The sequence below is a fragment of the Antechinus flavipes genome, chromosome 1 (genome assembly GCF_016432865.1).
Source record: "Antechinus flavipes isolate AdamAnt ecotype Samford, QLD, Australia chromosome 1, AdamAnt_v2, whole genome shotgun sequence".
Classification (NCBI taxonomy): domain Eukaryota; kingdom Metazoa; phylum Chordata; class Mammalia; order Dasyuromorphia; family Dasyuridae; genus Antechinus; species Antechinus flavipes.
In genome coordinates this window covers 300,106,068-300,126,747 of record NC_067398.1, presented here as the reverse complement: position 1 = coordinate 300,126,747, position 20,680 = coordinate 300,106,068, and the positions used below count along the sequence as shown (strand labels likewise).

The window sequence follows — 20,680 nt, the reverse complement described above, 5'->3', positions numbered from 1 at the left end:
AAAATACTGTGCTTACATTTTAAATTTATATTATAGTTGATGCTGTACTATCATTGTCAAGGAATTATGACCCAGAGACATGGGCAATGTAGCATATTTAGATTAGACTCTTATTAAGTTGGTAGTTTACTTATCCTAATGAAATAGATTTAACAAGATTCTAGGCTATGTTTCACTGTTGGTGGTATCTCTCTAGTATTTTCATGTGTAGCCATATGAGTTTGTCACTCAATAATGGTACTTATTCATCTTCAGGAAAATGATATACTATTGTTTGCAGATTGCTCTCTTGAAAGTTGTTTTAAGCTTTTCTGGTCCTCAGTAGAGGGTTAAAATGCCATGATTTTCATTCAACCATTTGTTTGGCTCAGTGTATCTCTATCCTGTTAAGAGTCCCCCACATAACATTTACCGAGCATCCATTACCTTGATCTTCTATTGACATTCATGAGCCTGAGAGAGCTGCTGGGAATTGAAGTGAGGGGCAAGCAGAAAGGTCATCCTAAAGCCACTTCACTTAGATGCTCTTCCATTCAGCACCTGATCCCTCCTGACCCAGTTTGGTCTTGAAATTTGAGGTGACTGACCGTCTTTTGAGAACAGCCTTAGAGTCTGAAACCCTGATTTGGGATTTAAAGTGATTGCCAGGTTTTCTGTTTTATATCTTAGAAATTTGTTACTTTTATCAGAATGTCAAAGACTAACCTGAGACTTTGTTAAGCTTTGTATTAATGCTTACATTTTGTATTAGAAGTACAATTTTTATTTCCATACACTTATACTGTAATCAGTGATCACATGTGTAAAAATGACATTTAAAATTTAAAACTCTTCTTAATAGATACATAACATTTTTAAAAAATAAGTGTGAACTGTTAGGATTCTTAACCTGGAGTCCATCAATCTATTTTTAAAAAATTTTTATTGTTTTGATAACCATATTCCAATATAATTGGTTTCCTTTGTAATCCTATATATTTAGTTTGTACATTTAAAATCTTATTCTGAGGAGAGGTCCACAGGTTTTGGCAAACTGCTGAGAGGGCGCCTGTGACATTAAAAAAAAAAAAATTAAGAACCCCCAGACTCAGTGAATGAATGCTACTAAGTTCCTAAATCTGTTTAAAATGCAATATTTTATCCTAATTTAAAATGTGTGAAATGTTCATCTTATCCTGATATGTATATCAATTTCATCACTTCCCTCAGATGCCGAGAATTGTTTTTTCTCAGGTTTTCCTAATCCCTTGACACCTATCTCCTCTTCATTCTCCATGACATGTCAGTGACGTGTTTTCTCATGTTAGAAAAGGAGAAACTATTAATTTAGCTGAAGGTGAAAATAACTGGGCAGTTCTGCTAATTTTAGTCCTAAGTCAGTAAGTGATGGCCATAACATTATAAGTATGTACTCTAATTTTGTGCATCCCACTATGTCTGGAAGAAATCTATTGGGTCACCATTTTTTATGTGGCCTGACAGTAGAAACACTGAAGTAAAAGCCTTCCTGCCCAACTCTCCTGAAACTACAGTGACTCACCTATATGATGAAGAGCAGTAGGTGGCAGGCAGGCTGCTTGCTTTCCATTGATCACTAGCAACAAAGTAACAAAGAATATGAACTGTTTTTATGATGATAATGAATGGCTCCCTTCTAGAAAGCACCTCAGGATTTACAAAGTGTGGTGCACACAACAGCTTTGTAGGTAAGTAGATAAGTTATCCCTTGGGAGCCAGACTGTTTCTGAATTATATAAAAATCTAAATCTGAAAGCCAGCAACAACTCAGTTTTGTTGAGAAATAGAATTTCTGGCTTAAACTTGTGGTATTCTCAATTTCATTTAGAAAATAGGATATTGGTTTTCTGGATTCTTTATGGAAGTGGGGGGAGGGGAAAGATGTCTCTTTAGCCACATGTCTCCAACATCTGGTTAATATCATGCTGTACCACAGCCCTGAACACAAAGAGAGAGGGCCATCATTCTTGCCGTGGCTGTCCTTTTGCCAGTTGTTTGACACGGTGTTGGCTTTTAGGGAGTCGGTCCCTGAGATGCTTACCAGAGGCCCAGCTTTCTGACCTTCAGCCACAGCTATGATATTTTACCACCACATTTTCTAGCCTCTGATGAAAAGGTTTCTCCCCCTCCCAATATTCTGGTCAGACCAGCCTAGTCTGTTACAGACCAAATAGAGCACTACTTCAGTCAACCCTTCCAGTCTACTATTTGCTGGAATCATTTTATACAGTAGAAAAATGCTCTATCCAGACAGTTGCTACTTATTATTGGAATAGTTTCTGAGGGCAATGGTGCTGAATCAGTTGAATTTTGTTGCTGTTTATGTAGCCTCCTAGAATCAAAGTAAACTTCCCATTTATACTGATCATTTGCTTGATATACTTGAAGCATTCATTGAATTATAGAACTAGATTTTCTCTTAACTTGAAACTCTCTTAAATAAAATGCCTAGAATTGTACACAATTTAAGTGGTGTCCCAAAGAAGATGTTGGTTACTCATATTACTCTTAAATAATCCGTCAGAGTTGAACTATACACAAAGGGAATAAACAAGATCATTATTCATCATGACCTATTCAAAATAAAGTTTTGAAAATCAGCCTTATATCTGTGATAGTGACCATTACTAATCTTTCAAATGATCTATGTAGATTTAGCACAAATTAATGCTTTTTAAAGTGTTTCTTTCACTGAAGATTTAAACTCACACTAAAAAAAAAAAAAAGCAAACTCAGATATCTAGAAAGTATTAATATTATTATTAACCTTAAGCGAAAACTAGCAGAGTCCACATGGTTCTATCTTAATTAAGGCCAAAACATATATTATGAAAAGATACAGTTATCCTTGTTCAACCTCAAAGAATCAAGAATGTCTAATAACCCATTAATAAGTCTGTTATTTTTTAACTTAACTCTATTTTCTGCCTATACTATCCACTGTTTGAAGAAAGTACTTTTTCTTGTGTGGCCTAAATTTAATTCCTTCAAATTTTATGGAGGTTTGTAGATTATTGTAGAATCTTAGGATTTGGGAAACATTCATTTTTCATACTCTTCATACACATTTTGATTTTTTTTAGACTTTGATGTCTGCCTTCTAATATTTTTGTCTGCCCTCATACAGTATCACTTTCCTTCTTTAGCCCACCTTGACCATGCTGTTTGGTGTTTTTCTGTTTTCAGGAAAATGTGTTATTGAGGTCACATATTCTCCTTTCCCCTTAATAAATGTTTAATGAAATGGTTCCTTTAGTTTTATAAAGAGTCTATCTTTTCAAAAATTGAAAAGGTTGAAAATTACTGCTTGAGGCATATCTTTGTGAACAAATTACTATGCCAATTCTGAATTCAGTACTTAGAACTAAAGACAAGTGTCTTTTTGAAACTTCTCCTAATTATCTCCCTGTACATTACTATAGTCCAGTAGAGAGCTTTTCAGTTTCTTTTTTTTTTAATCACATGAAAGAGTGATATTGTCAATATCAACTTATTAATCAATGCAGTAGTCATTTAACAATACATATTGTATAACCCTTTAAGAGTAAATATTTCCATGTCAGCTGGGAAGTCAGTGTTATAATGAAATTAGGAAGAAGAAGATGCTACTTCTTAGGAGGATTCACTACTGAGAAATCTATTTAGAACCAAAGAGGTCTAATTACAGGTTCTTTGTATATTAAAAGCAATGCATCAAGATTATTATTAGTATCTTAATAATTTCCATGCACTTCTGCCTTTTAAACCAAGTGCTTTGAGATATCTAAAAAGATCAGTGGTTAGCAAAACAATTTCTTGTTAAAGAAATTAAACTTTTTACTATTGGACTGAAAGCCAAGAGTCATGTCTGTGACAGACCAGATCTTTATAAGTAGGCTAGTAGCCTTTAATTTGATCCCTTTTTAGATTATTATGGGATTGGATGCATTTTGCATTTTTTATAGTATTTTACAGTTTTTGAGAAACCTGAATTGCAAAAATTATAATAGAAATAAAAATAAGCCCATTAGAAAGTTATTTTACTAAGGTTTTTTTTTTTCCCCTTCTTTAGTTCTTGTGAATTATTTTAGTATACGGTGTTCTTTAGTAAGCATTCTCTAAAGTGTATACAGGTTTCTCTAATTGTCCCAGCTATACTGTGGCCTCTGTTATGCATATTTTGAGGTTTTTAAAATGTGTTTTGGAAGTGCTGCTTTTTGAGTATGGGAGAAGTCTACCTTTTGATGAAGCTGAAATGGGGTATTGAGTTGTAAGTCATGTTCTTTTTTTTTTAATCATGTCCATTTTAAAGTTATGTCAAGTTATAAGATGCAGTTTCATTTTAATTTCTCCAAGTTTCTATGAAAAAAAAAAGATATAAAAAGAATGACATGAAGGACATGGGAAGAAAGAACCAAGCCTTTAAAAAAAAAAAAAAAAAGGCAATTGGAATGTCCTTGACTTAATATAAGCAAGTTAGCATAGATCATTCCTGGGAGATCGTGAGTCTGCATACTGTGTATAGTTTCCCATTCCATACACTTGAACCATCAGTTTTAATATAGTCCAAATTTCCATTTCAAAAATAACAAAAAATCAGACTACTACTAAATGAAGATGCGTACAATTTAATTTCATTTTGAGGACGAACACCCAGAAAAAAAATGTGCCTCTTTTCAGAGTCCTTATTATATTCATTTAGAATTCACATCTTAGCAGTCTGTTTCTTTCAAAGACAAGTAACTTTTCTCTTACCACAAGATTTTTTTTCTTTTTCTTACAATTAAAATAGCACCATATTTCATTTTAGGCCCTTTGTGTTTAATTATTTTACCCTTTCTTTTTAAATGGTATTACTTTGGGGATCCTTTAAGGAAATGCAGCTACCTGTACGCGTTATGTATAGTGAAAAGAGACTAGGAGACAGCATCAGTTCTAATCCTCACCCTACTACTGATAATTTGTGTTGCTTGGGCAAATCACTTCATACATCTGAGCCAATGAAGGGATTGGACTAGGTGATCTATAGGTCTTTCCAGCCCCAGAATTGTATTATTTTAGTCTGCTGTAATACCTAAAGGCTTTCTTATAAACCGTGCCCTCTGGCTCTGGTTTTGTTGATTCACTCATCAGAGAACGGTATTGTACTTTTCCTGATATGACACTGATAGATGTCTGCTTTATTAATCAATGTCAAAAATATGCTTGTTTCAATTAGCTGGTTTGGCTGGTCCTTCCCTTCCTCCCCCCCTAACAACTCTACCTTTCTACTCTATCCCATATGTAAAACTATCATTTCTTAACTGCTGGTTCACATCTAAAATCCACAAGATGTTTTTTCTTGAGTCTGTTGAACTTTGCAACCTATGCTATATATTATTGAATCGAAATCTTGTTTCCTTTCCAACAGGCCTGATGTTTCATTATCTTTACGCTGTTAAAAAAAATATACATATACATATACATATATATATTTATGATTGGAGAGGGACATGTTCCTTCTTAGATGTCATTTTGTTCTTCAGTAGCTTTATCTAATCTGCATGCTAAGCGTGACTTCATAAATAGCACTAAACACCAGCAGTTATGAGCAGATGTTACACTGCATCTTTTACTGTTTTGTTGTTGGTATTGTAGCATTTATCCTGTGTCCATTCCCATTTCCCTTTTCTCTGTTCCATTGTTAAAGGCTTCCTATGATCTGTCGCTGTGTTTTCCTTTAGTAAGGTCTGGCAGGAAAGGACGACGGCGAGTGTTCAGTCTGTCGGAGGCTGACAGTCATGGTGGACACTGGGTTTAGGTCTTCAAGCAGCAGCTGCCACGGCAACTCACGCAAAATCAATTCAGGCAGGTTCCTCCATTAGACTTCACGAGCTCACAGCCTTTAAAAGCTATGCTGTATTTCCATACTAACAACCATGACTCGCTCAGGTACAGGTGGGACACACTCTAAAAAAGCATCAACCAGCAGAACTTTGAAAGCATTTGGCTGTATGATTTAAGAACATCATTCTAAACTTCAATATAGTTCATCATAATTGGCTCTTTATAAGCTTTCATGTAGAAGGTTTTCTTCAAATTATCTTTTTGGCTCTGTTTAGTTGGTAGGATGAAATACTTAGAGACCAATAAGGTACTTCAAGTTCAGTTCCAAGCCAAATTTGTACAGACCTGGAATGATGCCCATTTCTATGAAATATAATGTCAAAGTCAAGATTGGCACAAACCTATCCACCAGCAGGCTTATTCAATGTGCTGTGATATAGAGATAAATTTCCAAAAAAATTTCTTCAGGGTTAAACCCCAATTCAAGTTTGGTTTGGAAGTTTTGCTTTGGGGTTGTTTTTGTGGGGGAGGGGGAAGTCAGAAGATAAAGGGTGGTATACGAAAGAAAATGAACAATTAACCAAGCAGTCAGATGTTATTATGGAATATTTTTTTGTTCTACTTGAAGTAATAAATGTAATTGAAACAGCAGAAATCTTAATGCAACAATAATTTCTCTTATATACATCAATGTTTATTGTTTTTCCCCTTTTAAATAATATTTTTCATAATACTAGACATTCGGATTGATTGTGGACCATTGACAAGAATCTTTGCTAATAATTCCTTTGTTGTGGACTTAAAACATTTTAACTTTTGCAAATTGCTTTTCCTGTTTGGTTTCTAAGTTGTGTTCTAGTAGTTTATGATTTCTTTTGTCTGTTGGTAGTATTTTGACTTCTTTTTATTTAAAAGTATTTTCCCTTTGGGTTTTTCACTCTTGCTTACTTTGCAGTTTTCTTAATTTTCTATATAACTTTACTCTGTGCCTTTCTGTCATAAAAAAAAAAATGTATGTATATATATATATATCAAAAGTCTTTTATTCCAAGCCCTTAGGCAACAAGTATTTAGCACTTGTCCACAGGATGCATAACACTGTAGTGTGGCAGGTGCCTGATAAAATTCATTAATTAAAAATTCATTTCCCAATATGAGACTCTAAACACTTTAGTCTCATACCTCTTTGCTCACAGTATTTTCCTCAAATACAAGTGTATTCTAGGTTATAAACATAATATTTTGTGGAAGTAAGAAAAAGCCTTCATCCATTTTGGTGGATTGCTGGCAGGAATATTCACATGGGGCAATAATTACAGAAGTGACCTTCATATGAATATTTGGCTGGAAAATTGCTCTTCTTTTAATCCTCATCCTCCTTTATGAAAGCTTTAAAAAGTTCTCCTTTTTTTCTTCACATTTATGTCACAGTCAAGGATATTTGGTTTAAAAATAGGAATGGTATAATCATTTAGGAAAGAATAAAGATTATTGCTTTAAAAGATTTCTGAAATGATTTTATATATATGTATTTTTGATTTTTAATATATATTCTTAAAATATAATTATATTTTTTTCTGCAAATTTCTAACTTTGTTTATTGTTATCATCAAAGAGCCCTCGATTGTAACATTGTTCAAAAATCTGGGCTGTGATATTGGCCACATCTAAGTAGCTTTTTTCTGTATATATAAAAGCTACATTAAAACACAAAATTCAACAAGTAGAAAACCATTGGAAAAAAATTTTGAAAGTTGCACCTGTAAAAATGTGCATGCATTATTAATGCACAATTTGACTCTTTATCATTTGCAAACTGCTTTCTCAGCTCCTAAATTACAGTTTAATTAGCCTTCATATTCACTTCATGAGAAAATTAGCCCAGATTAGAGGAAAACAATGTGAAATGAAGAATTGGTAGCTTTAGAGTTTGTTTTGAGTAGATGCAAAAGGCTGTAGGACAGTGGTAAGCAATAATGGATAAAGGATTCAAGGCAAAAACTCAGACCAAGAAATGCTGAGCAAACACAGAACATGAATCCTGATTTCTCTGAATTTTAACTAACTTGTTCTATTTGATGAGCATCTTTGTGGTCGTCTCCCCCTTTTTTTTTTAAGACCCATCTTTAATTTTAAAAAACCAAGCCATGAATATATTTTGATTGGCAGGCTTATTACAAAAAATCTGGATTGGTACTTGCAGAGATCAATTTCATGTTTGTTTTTTTTTTTTTTCCTCTTTGAAATAGGGAGCATTAATCAGGATTTTCTGTTTCCATTCTGTACACTATTTTGTTTTCTGTCCTTTGCTGTAGCTTTAGTTTTTGCTTTTGTTTTGGTTTTGTTTGATTCAAATTAACAGAAATCATATGAAACAGATTTCTGAAATCATCCTTAAGATACAGTGCAGGCAGCATCAGAACAAAAATTCATTAGAGGGTCTTCTACTAGATGGCCAGTGTAATTAAATGGTATCCATGAAATGAAGATCCATATAAATAAAAATTATTTCCTCTAGAAGAATGTCTGCATCACTATAATGGTTTTTTAAATTACCATCATCTGAAATCTTGGAAGATGTATTTAAAATGAACTCCAGTCTTATTGAGTGTTTCTGTATATGTGAAACACTCACTGGAAGGCAAATAGGTAATTTGTCTGTAATTTAATCAGCATTTTGAAAAGTACCAAAAAAGAAATTGCAGTTCCTTAAAATAACTTCATTAGGTGGAAAGCCTCTCCTTTCCTCAGAAATGGCTCTCTTCCATAGTCCCAGTGGAGAATAATCACTCTAGTAATGGAGTTTGACTATTAGAGGTCCCTCTCTGATTGCTAACTCAGCACTTATGTACACCAGTGTGAAACTAACCACAGTCCAGGGTTTGTATTAGCTGAAAAGTTCTGCAGTATTAGGCCTTTTTTTCCCCCACAGTGATTTCTCAGTTTGACCTCCCATGCCAACCTTGAGCAAATTTCACCAAATTCAGTTTCTGGAAATGGTCATTATACAGACTTGAAATATACCCATAAGTTTATTAGACCTAGTTTGCTTTCCTCAATGATGTGCTCTGGATGGTGTTGCCAGGATCCAGCCACACATAAACCACATCCATGTTTCTGCACTGCAGTGTTATAAGTCATTGTCCACCTGTAATTATATATATGTTCCAGAATATTTCCATAGTCATAGTAATGCAGATTTGTATCATACTTAGAGATAGTATTTTGATATGCTCACTCTTAAGCATACAGAAAGATTGTTAGAGGCAAGTTACTTGCCAGATATCTGGCTGCTTCTTGCATATTTTTTCACATGGCTCAAGTAGTCTTTAGAGAATCATTTTCAAGAAAGAAGGTAGACAATCTTCAACACCTCAAGTAGAAAAAAATGGTATTGTGTTAAATATTTATTTGTTTTCTCTACTAGATGATCCTATGGCTTCGCAGCAGCTCCAGGTGACCTTTTCTGACCAAGTGGTGATTGTTAATGAAGTCCCTACAACTTCCAAGTCCAGCAAGAGCCTTGGAAAGGGTTCAGAAGTGGAAACTGCAAACCTGTCTCCCAGCCTGATTCCTGCCCAGCAACCCACCATCTCTCTCATTTCTGATGACACAACAGATGCACTGAGTGTGGAATCTTTGACCCTGGTTCCTCCAGTTGACCCACACAGCCTTCGCTCTTTTACCTGCACCCCTCAATTTTCCACACAGACAGAAACTTGTAAAGTGACAGAGGGTGAGATTGCCCCTCATGAGCCAGCAGATCAGTCTGAACAGTGATGCAGTTGATTTTGCTCTGTTTTCATTTGTGGCCCCTCAAAAAGCTATAGGGACTAAATGGTAGCTACATGAAGGATACTTGGAAAAAAGACAGGATTTTAAGAAAAGGCAATAGCCTATCCTAACAAATATTTTTTCTGTCTCTTGAAATGAAAGAAACCCAGTTCTCTATTGAGTTCACATTTCTTATGTTGCATGTAAGAAAGAACAAGGCATCAAAGAAATTGATGAAGACAGAGTTTCTCCAGACTCCTGTAATTATACCTGAGCAATGCTATTTCCTATTTGCTGCCAAAAGAAGAGACTTCTGTGTGATCTTGTTATTCTTTTTGTTAGACTTCAGATGCAAAACACTTGTCCAGAAAGAGGCAAAAAACTAAGCTACAAAAGGCTCTTGAAGCTATTTTGAACCCACCATCAAAAAACTTTCCATTCAGCTGAAGTAGTTCTGTTTTCATTTTGTTCATTTTGGGTTGACCCAACAGATTTATCTAATGGCAGTCGATGAGGTCATTTCAAAAGATATGCAAAACAAGATGAACTGTAGTAATTGGTGTAATATTTATTTCAGCATTTGATACTAAACTAGAAACATTTATTTAAAAAGAGAAAAACCACCACCACCTCATTCCTGAAGTTTCTTGTAAAGCTAAGAGTATATAATGTATAATTTTTTTTTAATCTTGGGCTTCTCTGTCTTTTCAGAGCTGTCTATGAAGAAGGTGTGGTATGCTACACTGTCTTAAGTGACATTTATGACTTCATTATTCACCAACCTAACTCTGCATGTCTGTTGAATAAAAAAGCACCTTCCTAGAAAGCCTAACTTCTTTTTCAAACAGAGAAGAAATTTGAAGATATTATGTATAATAGATTTCTTTGTCACAGCTAAGAAGCCCTATTTTATTCATTAATGAGAACATCTTTTCTTGAAAAGATAAAAAGTTCCAAGAAATCTTCTACTCAGGCTTTTTTCTGTAACCACATGTGAACTGTTTTGAGCATCCCCTTTAGTAATTGCCATCTCTGTATGAGGCAAAGAAAGAAATGTGGAAAACATGAGGACTACAGAATAGACTTCCCATAATTTTACACAAGTGAAATGAAATTTGTCTACTGATTTTGCCCATAAAACCAGTTTTGTGTACTCATTCACAGAGGTAAAAATCCAAGAGCCAGCTAATAATTTTAATGGTTATGACATTCAAGGCTTTTGCAGTCTTTGACTCAGTTGCTCTCCTCCCCCTTCCCTCTCAACCTTTGTACAAATGTACAAGCTTGTTTGTAAAACAAGTCAAGACTCTACATTTCCTCTTTCATCCTTTCAATATCATATATTGTTGTACATGTGGATGAATACATTGGTATATTTAAAATTAAACTAAAGATTATATACACGTTTCTACAAAACAAAATTGTTTAATCATCCACAAATAGTTAATATATTATTCATCTCAATCCATTCAACTGTAAAACTGAAAGACTACTTTCTTTTTGCTGAAGAATCTGTCCTTCGAATGTGTCAATAATGATTCTCATTGACTTTGAACTGTTGGTGAAGTTATCAAAGACTTTCCCTGGCACATCTTTGAAGATGTGATCAACCAGAGAACCAATGTCCTTGCAACAACTTTCAAACTAGTTTTATGCTGTAGCCTATTGACTTGGTAAAATTCAGATTTTACATCACTGGAATAGAAATGGCCTAAAAGAGTTGTAAAGAGTGGATAAAGAAGTAGAAAAAATTTAAGTATGGGTACCAAGTTACTCCAAATAGATCTCCCTCTTAGTTTCATCCTGCAGACCTCCAATCAGAAACATGACAACAGGTGGACCTTCATATTAAAAAAGAAAACATCCAATCTGAAACATGCTGTTTGAGCAGAAGTGAATAAGGCCCTTGTAAAGACAGTAAAAACCATAGTTATTGACAGTAACGTGCTCCCCTGCAAAGGAAGGGATGGTAGGTAGAAAAGGGCAAAAGATGATTGATGGAAATAAATGAATAAAGGAATGAGTGACCCTCCCTCCTCAAACAGCTAATTATTCAGTGTTTACTCATTTTCTTCTTACAGCAACATGAGTATCTTAACAGGAAAGGCAACATTTCATATATTTCATACACATGGAGTTTCCCTCTTACCCTCTTGGAAGCCAGTAAACCTCTGAGAACTATGCTACTTCTGTTTTTGAAATTATTTGTACTTATTTTTTCTGGCAACATAAAATAGAGAAGCACACTTAGTTTCTCAGGCCAGTGTCATTAAAGAAAGGAAGGAAGAAAAATAATATTTTTCCAGAAATAAAAAATGAAAAAAATTCCTACTAAAAAATCTATAGAACCATATTTATTGAAAAATATGGTTTCATTGATTGCCGTATCAGAGCATTATGAAAGAAATTGTAAATTGTGGGATCTTTGTGGTCTTGGGGGACCCTCTAATTTTTAAGTATTTTCAGTCTAATTCAGTATACCCTTCAGAATTTGTAATGGGACTGATGTATTTTGGCTCTTACTAAATGCAAATTGTATCCCTTTATTGAAGGCCTATAAATTCCTTCTTTTCTGGGAATAACTATTCCAAGAAATCAAAGTTGGGTTGAATTGAGCAGCTTTTGTGATTTAATGTATTCCCTCCAGTTTTTTTCTTCCCAAGATACTTGTTCAACAAAGTATTGGTAGGATCATAGGCCATTTTCCCTACTGCCAGACAATTTCAAGTAATTATGAATGAATGGAAAAGATAGGACCCAAGTTTTTGTAAGAAGTAGGTTCTCAAAGCAATATTTGAAAGAATAATCTAATTTATTTGATTGGATAGTATGGAAATTAAAAGGGTCTTGAGATATACTTCACCGAAATGTTGCACACACCAAGAGAAGTGAACATGATTATTGTCTAATAAACTCTAGTAATCCCAGTACTCTAAACTCTTTTACAGACTGTCCAGATGAGATTGATTCTTTAGAATACTTAAGTACGTGTGGAACCCTTTGGACCTTGTATATTTAATTTGTTTTAAACTGGAAGAATAGTTGCAGACTTTACACCAAAAACCAATAGCAAACTTAGCATTGAACTTGACAAGGCAGAACTGTCCAACTGCAAACTTTCAGCAGATTATTAGGAGGGTTCCGTTTTATTGTGGAAATGAATCTTCACTTCCCACATCACTTTACATTTTTAATTAGAACAATGTGGATTCTTTTTTAATGCATATTAACACGCCATAGTTGAGTATATAGCCAAATGTAAGTAGACCAAATTCTCATGACCTTTTGCATTGGACCGTTAGAACAGCCTTAGGAAATTTTGTAATTGTCATATGACCTCTCTGAAGTTTGGATCCTAGACCTAAATCCTTGGAATTTGGTTTAGAAAATCTTTTAATCTGGTTATCACCTGCAGGAAATGCAGATACATTGGTTAGCTCCATTTCAATACTTTTGCTCCTTAACCTAGCTCTTGACCTGGAAACATAAATTAATTTGCCAGAGTAGAGAGACAAGCTTGTTAAATCACTTTGACTTTAATCCCAAATGCTCTCTCTGAAGCATATAATCTAACCAGCACTAATCCCAGTTAAGCACAGGCTTAATGCCAGGATTTGGGTATACAGCCCAACCACTCCCAAGGGATTGGATTGTATAAGATTTTAAAATATAGCTAAAAAACAAGCAAACCTGGCTCATGGTCATAGCAAATGCAATGAATTCCTCTTAAATGTACTTCTGAAGAATGTTAGGTGTAGGGGGCCTATGCTTTTATTACTTTGAGTTCTTTGGAGAAATGGAGAGAGGAAAAATGGGAATGAAAGGAAAATGCCGTGCTAGGGCCTCTTGGGGAAATTGGCAAATCAAAGGGACTGATTTTTGTTCTACCATAGTTACTATTGAAGCAGAAATGTTACCACCATGATTGTTATAGTGGATGTGATATCATGAAATGATAACTCTTTCAAAACATTGTAACTGAAAGTGAACCAGTTTTGATAGAGCTATTCCCTGCAGGTGGCACAGAGGTTAAAACTGATTTCATTTAATTTTTCATTTGAAAACACATTGTATTTTACTGTCTTGTTTGCTCTTCATTGAAAGGAGGAAGGTATCTTTTTTTTTCCCCCAAAGAGAGTGATCAACATTTATATGTTCTGTAAGCAGAAAAGATCAGGTAAGTAGTAGGGTGCACATATTTAATTAAAGTGATGTATAATACTTGATAGCATATAGTTCTGAAGATGCACTGTAAAAAAAGAAAATACAGGGAGAATTTAATTCTGAACTTTTTTCTAGAGGCAATAAATATATTTGTCATGTTAAATGTTTGGAGTGAATGTAATAATACATTATGTTCCTTTAAATAATAAATGCAAATGCTAGATATTGGAGAGGCACATATTTGGGAAATCTTGGTACAGTAAATATTACTGAAAATGTGGCCCATTCTAGGGAAGTACCTGCATTTGCTGACATGAGTCACAGAGTTCATGTGTACTAAGCATGAGGGTGGAAATGAAAACTGGAACTTCCTTGTAAATTTAACTTGGTAATAAAAAATGGTGTTATGGAGAATCTGGTCTGCTGCTATACTGTGTCATAATAGAGGCTTCTTCATATATTACAGAAGGCTTCCTCAGAAAGGCAGAGAGCTAGAAAGCAGTACCCCATTATGCTGAGTCACTCCAGGTTGTATAGAATGGAGGAAACCCATCCCTTTTCTTCTGACAGTTACTTATCAATCACTTCTTAGAAGGGTGGAGCTCTCTACTAACTTGGTAAAATAGAACTATTTGAAAATTTATCCTTTTAGATACTTGGCTTTTGACCATAAACAAGAATAACCTTAGGTTTAGCAACTGGGTTCATAGCAAAATGATTTGTTGTACTGAGAAAAGTGGATTTTTTCTTTTAAGAAGGAAGTCTAAAATGCAGAGAGAAAGATACTTAAGTAGTGCTAAGTTATTTTTCATCTCTAATAGATAAGTAAGAGGGAGTAGATTGAACAACATCATGAGAAACACATTTTAGAAGATGTTATAAAATGAAGTACATTAGATGTGATGTTAAGCTTTGTTTAGATTATTAGGGCTTTCAGACTTAATTTTTAGCCATTGTTTTTTATTGCTTAGAATCAGAGGTACAAAATAGCTAAAAAAGTATCTTGAGTTCTTTAGGATGAAAGGTACTAATCCAGATCAATTCGAATGCAACCTGAACTTAGTGGCCTCTCCCCTTGAGATGAAAATGGTCTGAGATGGTTTCCTGCCTGACCTGACTTCCATCTCCACCACTCAATTAAAACTCTTCTCAAAGGTCACTAGTAACCTCCAAATTTCCAAACCGAATGGCTTGTTTTATTCCTTACCTACCTTAAATTTTCTGCAATATTTAATTTTTTTGGTCATCATTTCTCTTCCTTTGGCTTCTGTAAAGCTGTTGTCTCCAGTGCTTTTGTGGAAACATTCCTCATCTTTGGTTCAGTTCTGCTTAATTTGTTATTTGGTATATGTTCCAGGCTTTGGGATGGATGCTGGGCACATAAAGATGACAATCTGTGCCCTCAAGTAGCTTCAGTCTAATAAATAAGGAAACTTATAGATGCTATTATTTGCACAATCATATTAGTACGTATTAGAGTTTGAAGTCAAATGTAGGTCTTCACACCCCAAGTTCAGCATCACTTCCATTATTCTATGCTGCCCTGGCTCTCCACCTCCCTCTTTCTGTCCCCTTTGTGTAAACATCTAAATATCTAAACATCTAAAGAAGCAGTCTACTTTCCCTATCGTGCCACTGCTCTCCTGTCATCCCCTGACCCCTAAGGTGGGGGGGGAGAGATCTCTAACAATCACATCTCCCAGCTCTCAGCACTGCCTGGCCTCTTCATCCTGGTCCTAGCGGTCTTTCCTCAAGGAAGTTATAATCCAACTGCTACCCAACAACCCAGCAGTGATTGTGCAGTTATTAATGGGAAAACCCTCTTTCCCTTCAGATCCCTTTTTAGTTGCAAGTGCTTGGAGGTAGTGACATTTTGGGTAGCATCGGGTGCATCATGGAATTGGCATACTTGGATAAATTGTGGTTTGCGTTGTAGATCTCATTATCTTCCTCCCCGAACTCATCCTTCCCAACTTCCCTCTTATTATCAAGGACACCCATCATCATCCTAGTCATCTAGGGTGCCGTTTTCAACTCCTTATTTTTCCTCACTCTACATGTCCTGTAGCCAAATTTTATTGTTCCTATCTTCACATCTTTTGCATCTATATTACTTCAGTCACTGCTCTATTGCAGGTCCTTGCCGCTTCTTGTCAGGACTCTTAATAGGTTTCTATTGGATCTCCCTTCTTCAAGTCTTGCCACACTACTGATAAAGTTCTTTCCCTAAAGTGCAGATCTTACTGAGCCACTCTGTTATTCATTAAATTCCAGAACCTCTTCATTAATTTTAAACGTGATAATCTTTCGGCCTTTAATGTATATTTTTGGGTAAACTTTATAATGTACATAATTATTAGTGTGGTTAAATTGATGTATTGAATGTATACATGTGGGTGTACTTGAGAAGCATAGCTTCTCTGCCATTGGAAATTCAAGGTCCTCCCCCGCTGTATTTGTCCCCACCTCAGGTACCAGTGATCAGTGTGCCAGTTCCATGTGACCCCTTAGCATCAATTAGCTTTTGTTGAAGGATATTTACTTCGAAAATGTAATAAGAATAACATTCTCCCTCTACCTCACCCCAGGACCTTAGGGACACAATTCCCTCTGTTCCATCTCAAAATCTGGAGAGTAGTCTTTCTCTTAGCACAGTTCCTATGGTATGTTGGTCCCCTCAAGTGCAACATACCTATCAAAAATCCTTCATCTTACCTACTCCAGGCTGGATCCTAAAGATCTGCATTGCTTCTCATGGTACCAGTGCTAATGCTCTGAAAAAAACAGAGATGCTGAGGATATTCACTTAAAATGAAAGAACATAAAGACAAGCAAAGAATCTAAGCCCATATTCACAGGACCATAAGGCAGCTTTAGTGGGGAGGGTCCAGGGCCTCTCCCATTAGCAAGATCATCTCTCACTGAATGCTCTTAAGAAGTCCAGAAACTCCACCAAGAAGATAAGATGAAGTGAATGTGACCAAGACGACTAATAGGCCATAGATGTTTTAGAAAATAATCTCAGGTCTGGTTAAATAGCCATTGCAAGAAAAGCTGGCTAACTACATAGTGAACAGAGTAGACCCAGTTGGGGAATATTTGTGTGCCCCATAGTCTCTCCCAAGGCTTTTCCAGCAAAGTGGCCGAGTTGATAGAATGCCTAGAGTCAGGAGGACCTGAGTTCAAATTCAGACTCAAATAATTACCGTGTGACTGGCAGGCAAGTCACAAACTCTGCCTCAGTTTCCTCATCTGTAAAACAAGCCTCATAATATTGCAAGATTGTTGTGAGAATCAAATAAGATCAAGTGTTTACCATAGAGCCTTATACATAACACTCCATACAACTATTAGCTATTACTATTCCAATTTATGTTATCACTTCTTAGAAGCAGGCTCCTTGGCTGCTTCACAGAAAACATTATACAAAGAAAAGCACATTATGGCACTCTGCATATGCACCAAGCTCCCACTGGATTCATATTTGGGGGTTGTGCTCAAATGTTTATCAATAGAAATGTATCATCAAAAAAGCTTGGAGTTCTATGAACCTACACGATTATAATGGCCACCAAACTGTTCTCCCTGATTTGAATGTTTCGCCTTCCTAATCTACTTTTCACAATGTCCTATTAATTTTCCTGTAATTATTAGATCTAAACCATGTCATTTCTCTGCTCAAAAACCGTACATCCCATTGCATATTGGATAAAATGCAAATTCCTTAGCCTGCCAGGTAGGGCCTTCCATAATTGTAACCTAAATTTCCAACCTCATTTTATACTTCTTTGCTTCACAAACTTCAGTCAAACTATTACTAGATATTCCCCATTCTCAAGAGTTCTACATTGTTCTATCCATGCATTTTGTATAGGTCAGCTTCTGTATCTGCTTCCCCTTCATGTTGCAAACTGTTGAAATCCTCTTCAAATCCCATCTTAGGTTCCACCTAACCTTATCTAGGTTCAATAAAGTCTTTATTCCGCCATCTGGAAATCAGTACTGTCAATTTCTTTTGCATTTCTCCTATACCCTTTATTACATTCTCATATCTTAAAATTTTGTCCACATGATATATCACTTCTAAAATGCAAGTCATTTGAGAACAAAAGCTGTGAAAAATGATGGAAAGAGTGCTGAACTTGAGAGTCACTGAAACTGAGCTCTGCCACTCTTTTTAACCTTGAGCAAGTCACCTTGCTCACCCTTCTGGGCCTCAGTTTACTCATCTGTAAATCTCCAAAACCTTTTCACATGAAAAGGTTTTGCTTGACAAAGTCCTCTATGTCAATCTTATTCCTGGAATCCTATGTATGGTGAATCAGTACTGGCACTTCCTTCCCTTGCATTCTTCTGGCTGGTTTATCTTTGTGCATTTCCCTGGAAATTTGGCCTGCACAGACTCCTTCTTTCAATCCTCCCAGAGAGTATTAAGCAATTCCCAAGTGTGGATTTAGTGTAGAGTAGGAACAGGCTCAACTGAGATCAAGATTCCCATTGTTTTAGAATGGAGTCACTTCTCTTCAGAGACCTTTGAGCTATTAAGTTTTTGTTGAAAATTATAGCTGACCTGTGCTGCTCCCTTCATCCCATTCAGATCTACCTCAAGGTACACAGCAACTTAAATAGAACTCTGGTTCACAAAGTATTTTTTTTTTAATTCACTCTTGCCAACAGACCTTGAAGATACTTTTTTCTTCTGGATTTGGGATTTCACAGGATCCTAAGAGAAGATGGGGGAAGGAGAATATAGTTCGGTTGTTAATCATTTTCTTTAAATAGATTCCAGCAAACATTACTTAAGTATCTACTAAATATGAAACGTTCTTCTAGACTCTACGTCTAGGAATACAAAGTTAAGAACTAAATCATTTTTACCCTAGAGGACAATGCATTCTACTAGAGGGATACATGTTGATAAGTAAACACAAAGTAAATGAGGAGGGAGGAAATAATTACAACTATGATAATCAGGGAAGGCTTCCTATAGGAGGGAGCAAATGAGCTGGGCTTGAGGCTGGAATGAAGGAGTCAGGGGAAAGATAGTTGGTGAAAGAATGTGTATAGACAGTTCAGTGACTGGAACAGAGTTTCTGAAAGGGAGTCATGGGAGAGAGTCAAAATCATGAAAAATGAAAATAACAAAAAAGGAGTCTTTCTCCATTCTTGGTCATTTTTTTTAATGTATTGATCAGTTTTGCCACAATGTCCTTTCCATTAAATACCAAATAAAACTTAAAAAGCACACTCACTAAGAAAATCACTTAATAGTATAATTTTTGATTGATGATACATTTCACTTTCCACTGAGTAGTTTATGGATTGTTAAGGTAAGAAAGAATGTGTCATATAACTTATGTAAACCTTAGTTTTCTCACCTCTGAGATAAGAGGATAAAGATAAATGACCTTTCACTTTTCGGCCAGCTCTAAATCTAAGAGCCTAGGATTCTGAGTCTCAACTTTAAAACAGCAGTTCTCATATTTTTCATTCTCAGGATTCCTTCACACTTTTAAAAATTGAGGACCCTCCCTCAAAAAAACGTTTTGATGATTTTAATCATCAATCAAACACTTACTAAGTGCTTACTTGTGCCAGAGTATTTATCATATTAAAAATTAGAACACTTTGATACCAATGAAAATACTTTTGACATCAAAAGTTCCAGGGAGCTTCAGGGTGATCTCTGAATCCACTTGGAGAACTGCTACTGTAGAGTAATGGAACAATATTCATTGTTGTACTTGCTAAAGGTTTCTTTGCTTCTTTGTAGTGACTTGATTTACATTGTTGTATAGTTATTCGTGTCTATGGTTCTAGTTATAGTATACCCTGGTAGCTTGTATGTAAAATGTCTGTGTAAAGGTTTTTGACGTTGGATGCTGCTCCACATCAGTCTACAAAGATATCTTCCCCTTCCTCAAACCATACCCTGTTCTTTAAAAACACTTTGAGATGGGATGGCTATTGCAGTGCTTTTCTATTAAGGAATATTGTTTTTTGCCCTTAAATGAAAATGCAAATAGTTTCTTGAAGCTCTCACCTCCATTTCTTACTCAACAATTCATATAAAAATCTAAGAGTCCTATGTGAAGCATAGCCACAAGTCCTGCAGTTTGTATTGCATTCATAAGATCATAGATTTAGGAAGGCACTTGAGGACATCTAATCCAAATTCCTCTTTTTACAATGAAAGAAACTGAGGGTCAGAGCAGTTAAATGACTTAACCAGAGTTACAAGACTAGTAAGTGAGGCCAGAATTTAAATCTAAGTCTTACTGATTCCAAGCCCCACACTCTACAAGTGGCTCAAGTCCCTCCAGTTAAAGATTAGAAGCAAAAAGGACTTGAAGAACAGAACTTGGGAATCTAAACTGAAGAAATGGGGTTGGGGTAAGGGAGGGAGGGAAGAAGGAAAAGAGTCATAGGGCTATATGCAGAGGTGGCCCAGTTTAGAAGTAAAAAGAGGATTCAAATTTTCCAAATTTGTTCACCTTACATTTTCTCAAGTTTGACCCTCTCAGTCTCTCATAGTCGTTTTAGCTATCTTAAAATAGTTTTTCTTTAGCATTGTAAAAATATAATATATTGCAGTATTTTATTTTTAATTCTTTTATTGACAATCATCAATAAATATGAATATTTCTATGATGACCGCGTATTTAAAATCAGCCGAAGTCAAGAATTCAGGTTAAGGGAAAAATCTTCAATCTTTATTAAAGTGAAGAGGTGAAGAAGGATTGCGATAGTAATATGGGCAGCTGCAACAGGAAGCCAGCTAGCAGAGGGGGATTGGAGGTGAAGGGCTCTCACAATAGCAATGTGAGCAGCTGTGACAAGACACCAGCCAGCAGTCTCTCCTTCCCCTTCCCTTTCCACTCCCCTGCCTCCACCCACCAAAATCGTCATTTCCTATACA

The 20,680-nt window shown here is 35.6% G+C and overlaps 1 protein-coding gene across 6 annotated transcripts in view; it reads left to right on the top strand.

The window, feature by feature from the left end:
• CLEC16A (C-type lectin domain containing 16A) overlaps positions 1-14,175 on the top strand; it is a 217,043-nt gene extending 202,868 nt beyond the window's left edge. For 4 of the 6 annotated variants that reach the window (XM_051963155.1, XM_051963146.1, XM_051963162.1 and 1 more), the window contains one exon: positions 9,251-14,175. In XM_051963155.1, the coding sequence (XP_051819115.1) occupies positions 9,251-9,603 (353 nt within the window). In that variant the 3' untranslated portion in view covers positions 9,604-14,175. Of the gene's footprint in view, positions 1-5,720; positions 5,845-9,250 lie in introns of all 6 variants that reach the window. The other 2 variants (XM_051963137.1, XM_051963173.1) reach the window with 2 other exon arrangements.
• The last annotated feature ends 6,505 nt before the right edge of the window (positions 14,176-20,680 follow it).